This window comes from Zea mays, chromosome 9, assembly GCF_902167145.1.
Source record: "Zea mays cultivar B73 chromosome 9, Zm-B73-REFERENCE-NAM-5.0, whole genome shotgun sequence".
In the NCBI taxonomy this organism is placed as follows: domain Eukaryota; kingdom Viridiplantae; phylum Streptophyta; class Magnoliopsida; order Poales; family Poaceae; genus Zea; species Zea mays.
In genome coordinates, this window is record NC_050104.1 from 130,996,166 (window position 1) to 131,002,732 (window position 6,567).

At 44.0% G+C, this 6,567-nt stretch overlaps 1 protein-coding gene across 1 annotated transcript; it reads left to right on the forward strand.

The window, feature by feature from the left end:
* The first annotated feature begins 955 nt into the window (after nucleotides 1-955).
* Nucleotides 956-2,191, forward strand: LOC103640286 (putative expansin-A30). Its single transcript, XM_008662898.3, has 2 exons — nucleotides 956-1,150; nucleotides 1,251-2,191. Exons 1-2 carry the CDS (start codon nucleotides 1,006-1,008, stop codon nucleotides 1,880-1,882), a joined length of 777 nt encoding a protein of 258 aa, XP_008661120.1. The 5' UTR covers nucleotides 956-1,005; the 3' UTR covers nucleotides 1,883-2,191.
* The last annotated feature ends 4,376 nt before the right edge of the window (nucleotides 2,192-6,567 follow it).

Sequence of the window (6,567 nt, forward strand, 5' to 3'; positions counted from 1 at the left end):
ACTAAATTAAGATGATGTTAGGAGTGTGGAATCAAGTAGAGAAGTTTGATGGCAAAGAAATTTCCATCGTGTGGGAAACTGGGAATACGTAGTATAAAATGTGCTTGTCCAATAAGGATTGATTGATAATCTTGAGGACACCAGGCGAGACAAGACAACCGATGAAGAATGAAAGGTGATGGAGCGGAAGGCTATCAATGGAATTTAACTATTTCTCTCTGATGAGGTAAAGTACTTGGTAATCAACTAAGAAATTACAGAAAGAGTTTAGAAGGGTTTTATATGGCAAAATCACTGATAAATCGCTGGATACTAAAGCGTCAACTATTTTAGGTTATGCACAGGGGAAGATATACCCGTTGACTATCTAAATGTCTTCAACAAGCTTTTCATACGGCTGGTTAGTGTGGATGAGAAAATTGAGGAGTTTAAGGAGGAACCTACTGTGAGAAAGGATGAAAATGTTTCATCTTAGCTTCTCTGAGATACACAACAACATGGCATGGGTTGACCATGTATCAGCAACAAGTAATAAAAGATCAAATCATTCTCCGAGACCTTATCGGCCGGCATGAACACCATATTAATTATAATGTCTCGCAACTGAATTATGCCACATTCCCGCCAAGACTTTTTTTTTTGGATAGAATGGAGTTCATTTTCGCTACGTGGCTTCTCAAGAAGCCCAGATTCCAAACCAAATGTCAACGAAAAAACATTCTCCCGTACCGGCAGAATGAAACCGATAGAATATCAGTGTACAGCTCTGTTTCTTGCCCGCACGTATGGCTGGACCGATCTCCATGGCTCGCCATCGTGAGTGCACGTCGTTGCGGACCTGCGCTGCGGGGGGTACGGTCGTGAACAATGTGTCGGTCCCAGTCATCACCGAGTTCCTCTCTGATTGCTCGAGCGCAAGCTATAAATACACTCGCCCCTTGCATTGTCTGCAGAGCTCAACTCAGTCAGCTGCCTCCACGACCACGAGCGGAAACAGACCGAGTAATGGCTTCTCCCTCCACGGCCTTCTTGGCCCTTGCCATCGCTTTGCTGTGTGCGGCCACCACGGCGAACGCGAGGTTCACGGCGATGCAGTGGACTCCGGCGCACGCCACGTTCTACGGCGACGAGACAGCAGCGGAGACCATGGGTACGTACTACCATACAGTACGCTGCTGGCTGCTCACATATATCCTTGGCATTTGTCATTTCTCTTACGGGCTGGCGGCGTCGTCTGACGTTCCCCACAGGTGGGGCGTGTGGGTACGGCAACCTGTACGCGACCGGGTACGGCACGGACACGGCGGCGCTGAGCACGACGCTGTTCAAGGACGGGTACGGGTGCGGGACGTGCTACCAGATCCGGTGCACGGGCTCCCCCTGGTGCTACAGCGGCTCGCCGGTGATCACGGTGACGGCCACCAATCTGTGCCCGCCCAACTGGGCGCAGGACTCCAACAACGGCGGGTGGTGCAACCCGCCGCGCACCCACTTCGACCTCTCCAAGCCGGCGTTCATGAGGATGGCGCAGTGGCGCGCGGGCATCGTGCCCGTCATGTACCGCCGCGTGCCGTGCGTCCGGAGGGGCGGCCTGCGGTTCGCGCTCCAGGGGAACCCCTACTGGCTGCTGGCGTACGTCATGAACGTGGGCGGCGCCGGCGACGTCGTGGAGATGTGGGTCAGGAGCGGCGGCGCCGGCGCGTGGACGCGGATGAGCCATAACTGGGGCGCCGCGTACCAGGCGTTCGCGCAGCTCGGCGGCCGAGCGCTCAGCTTCAAGGTCACCTCCTACACCACCCGCCAGACCATCGTCGCCACCAACGTCGCGCCGGCCAACTGGTGCCTGGGGCTCACGTACCAGGCCCGCGTGAACTTTTCCTGAGGTAGCCCAACACGCAACCGATCACGCCGTTTTGCGCACACAAGCTGCAGGGGCTGTCAACGCTCAGCTCTGCTTTCGTAGTTTTATTTCAAACATACACCTAGGAGGCTAGGGCGTGCTTTCGTTGTTCCATTTCAACCGAAGAGTTAGCACTGGTTGTTGCGCGTTGCCCCTCTCCCCCCATCCACGAGGAGCAGAGGGTTTGACGCGAGCATTGTCAATGTAAAATTGCAAACTGAGCTTTACGTTTAAAAGCACCATGAGAATTTGTTGTCAAATTATAAACCGGACAACTGTCTTGGACTGTCATATATGGTTGGGTGGCTCATGGACACGAATGACAAGTGCAGGAATTTCCAAAGCATGAGGTTATGTGCTACTGCTATCTATAGGGCAACACATCCTATATATAAAAAAGAATTTAAGCTTGTCCTAGGTTAAACTCTATTAAGCTTGATCAAACTTGTGAACAAGCATATAAAAGGATAATTTATGAAACTACATTTTCATATATCTATCCATCTATATATATGGAATTGGCAATATGGGAAAAAACGCCTAAGGAACAGTAGCACGGATAATCATAGTCTATTTTTAAAGATAATGAATAAAAGCATCTTAAACATTACGGATAGGCATACCTATAGTATTCTAAAGGAAGCATGATGAAGGTGGGCATAAAATGAGGTGTGAGGAAAGTGGACCGAAACCCATTTACTTATAGATTTTGGTATTTGATGATTAACAGAACCATTTAAACTAATATTATATACAAGTGTTTATGAATATAGTTTCAAGGATACAACGTGGACTCGGACGAAAGCAAAGTGGTGATCAAGAAGATCAACTCCTCAAGCAAGACTTTAAATGACTCACTTAAGACATATAAAGATCATGCAAGAATTAAAGTTATGTAATCAAAGAAGCCCAGACATAGACGTGAAGAAACGAAGAAAAACATGCATCGGACAGGAGTAGCGTTGTGTTGAAGAAAGGGCTACTGAACTAGAGAATACACTACGCAAGCAGGTGAATACCATATTCAGAGTGGTATGCAACATGCTTGGGGACATCCATAAGGTATCGAATATGTTTGATATGCCACCGAATACTCCCACCAAATAGAGTACTCAAAGAGGTTACAAAGCAATCTGAGAGGGACTACAACGCACCAGATATGTTTGGTGTTACATCAGTCATTGCACCAGATGCCCATATTCAAACGGTTGGCAAAAACTAGTTTCAACAACTAGCTAATACAGACACTCATGTCTATATCCGGTGCAAGCACGTAGAGATTCTGCATTGGTTCCAACCGCTAGTTTTAAACTTGGAGGCTATATGTACCACCCCAACCAGTCATTTGAGACGTGTGAGAGATGATAAACATTACTAGAGTGTTGAAGCTCCATTTCTATAGCTCTAGACACATAGGTACTCAAAGATCACTCGATGATTACTGTAGGTGCTTTACTAAGTGCTTAGATTAACTAGACTGTTGTATTAGCGCTTGCTCTAGATTTTGCCTAGCAATCAAAAGTGAGGTATAAACACCTCAAAACCCTTGGTGGTTGCGCAAACCATTGTATCTCTTGACTCTTACGCATGTCATTATAGTTGTATCAGGAGGGCCGAGTTGCAAGCCTTATAATATCACATTAACTATGTTTGTGGTGTGACCGCCACCATATACTAAAGGGAACGAGACCCTTAGCATTTCTGCCGGAAAACTTGATAATGAAAACGACAGGGAACATTTGGGAGAGGCTAGTACCAGAGCACCACTAGCGCATGGAGATGGTCTAGGGCTATCCACGAAGTTCCCTGATTGGGAGCTTGACCCTCGCGTGACCTTCCCCTGTGTAGGGCTCCAATAAGGACTAGGAGTAAGCTTCCATGCTTCTTAAAACCTCGGTAAAAATACTGATGCGTCGATGGAAGTTTATATCTCTATCCTATTTAAGCTTTCACACTTATATGTTTATTACCTTGGTTATGTGTTTTACCTTTCTAGCTTAGTTATAGGCTAATGGATAAGTTTAGAACCTAAATTGCATAACGCTTTGCGGTAGAGTTTTCAACACTTAGTCAAAACCCATAGTGGCACATATGAATGTCTGGTTCTTTGTATAGATTTTAATTAAGAAAAAAATTGAGACCATAGATTAGAAAAAATAGATTGTCTAATTCACCCTCCCTCTTAGGTATGTTTGGTTGAACCCAAAAGGAAAGAGATTAAGGGGGATTTAAACCTCTATAAGTAAACATCCTATTCAACCCTCTATGATCCCATTGATCTTGAAAACAACCAAACAAATCCTTAAGCCTACAAAGTGGTATCAGAGCCAATGGCTCATTTAGAACTTTTATCTTAACTGTCGTTGAGCTGACACTATTAAGATAGGGATGGATGGATACCTCTAGGCCACCCCCACTTCAACGACACTAAATTCACATATTATAGTGCTAGAATGGGTTGCTATCTATAAGTTGTTGATCTTGGTGTTTGGAGAGTCACTCGCAAAGAGATAACCCATTAAGAATCCCAAGAAACTGATTATAAGTGACAAAAAGAAATCCATCTAATGGCTCTAGCTAAAAAATTGCTTGTTTGAATCTCTATCATATTTTAGCTTTCGCATTTATGTTGTTATTTTTGGTGGTGTTCTTTATCTTATTGACTTAGTTATAGGCTACTAGATATGTTTCGAACCTAGGTTACAAAACTCGTTTACGGTAGAAAAGTAATACTTAGTCAAAACCTTAGTTGCACATATGAACGCTAGGTTATCCGCATAGGTTTTGATTAAAAGAAAAAAGAGGTTGTAGATTAGTTCAAAAAATAGATTGCCTAATTGTCACACCCGGTTTTGGAAGGTAAACCGAATGCGAACCATGTACGTGCCAGGATCAGAAATTCACGTACACAGCGATTACATAAATGGCTCATCATAGCACAATGCTTCGAATAATAAAAAAGAGTAAGTAATAATATTATAGACTAGAGTCATTTACATAATATGAATGAAAGTGCACATAATAGAATTGTAGCCAACGTAAATAAACCCACCACAGGCAGCTGATTGGGGGAGGTCGCTAGCCTAATCCTCGAACTCGTCGAAGTCATGGAACTCCTGGAGATCCGCTTCGATGCCCTCTTCTTCTTCTTTACCTAAGCATAGGTTGCACCAAAGGCAACCTGGTGTTTCGTGAAAGCAAGGGTGAGTACACATCAACGTACTCAACAAATGTTCTATTTGGCTGAGGTGGACTAGCTTTATGTGGGGTTAGGATCAAGCAGTTGCTTTTAGTTCATCAGATATTTATTATTAGTAGAAGCCAAGTTTTATCATATATCCCAAGTCGTTATCCCAAAGAGTACCTCCTCGTAGAGGAAATACCAATATCCATAGATAGAAACATCATAAGTGGAACCAGCATCATCATCTGTAACCAAATCCATAAATAGAACCATATCATCTCGAACCATCTGTATCTCTAATCAAAGAGGATCCTAATGCCGCTCTTAACCGTGAGCACGGCTGATATATCAGTTTCATTACACTCTGGAGAGGTTGCACAGTTTACCCATGAGCCGTGATTCCCTTTCTGCCCGATGAGCGCTACTCCCCATTGACCACTTCCTAGGTGGTCTGGCAGGGTATCACTACGTGGCTTTTCCCTAGGGTCCTCACTATGCGGATGTTGGAAATGACCACTGCATAGAGACCATCTGACGTACCCAAACTTATACCCTCTGCCCTCAGGAGAAAGCCGTGGGACGACGCCCGTACCTAGATCCCTAAGCGAGAATATAGGAGCCATAACAGATGCCTCCATCCCCAGTGACCAAAACTCGCACCCAACACAAGACTTTCCTAATTACTTGGCCAAGGACGTCCCATACCACCCTCATGGTTGCACTGTTTTTCTCGAGTGGTCTCTCAATGAACAGGTCCTTACGGAGAGGTACTCGGGAAACAGCCCGAGCCCCCTTTAGCGTCACAAGTCCATCAATATATCCAGAATAAAATCATCGTATCATAATTATATCTCATCATGTTCATTGATTAAAGTAGAGCACTAGTATAAAGCTAATCATAATAACCCAAAAGGTAATCAAGGATAAGGTAAATAAAAAGCTAGTCAACACTTAGGTTTCAATTATGTAATACAGAGAAATGAATTGTCAAGTAAATAGGACATAAATAGGTCAGATAACACTTGCCTTCACCAAACAGATGCTCAGGGTCTTCAACCTTATAGAACTCAAAGAGCTTGATCTTGAGGTCACCAAATCTTGATCGTCGATTCCTCGAAGCCCAACAAATAGATCACGTCTATTCGCGACACGCGGCAAACACGAACAGGCACAAGCAATCAAATATATACGAGCATAAGAACATTACACCATACAAAGGAAACCAATATAAAAACATGTAATATAAAATAGAGATCGCTTCTACGGTCACGTGAGGAAAAAAACACGATAGCCGGAGCTACTGTCTAAGTTATCATGTTTACACTAAATAAGTATTAATTAGAATATTTAATTCGACGTACTTAGTTTTGATTGACTTACTATTTTAATGGTTGATGGATAATCAAGTAATTTAATTAATATGAGCGATTCTAAGTGAGGCGAATTAACGACACGCGACAAGGTGCGCAACGTGCAAAAACAA

What these genes read in the sequence shown, in the direction of transcription:
- LOC103640286 (XM_008662898.3), top strand. Translation starts at nt 1,006, where the DNA reads ATGGCTTCTCCCTCCACGGCCTTCTTGGCCCTTGCCATCGCTTTGCTG. An exon ending in GACAGCAGCGGAGACCATGG is followed by an intron (nt 1,151 to 1,250) that starts GTACGTACTACC and finishes CGTTCCCCACAG; the next exon opens with GTGGGGCGTGTGGGTACGGC.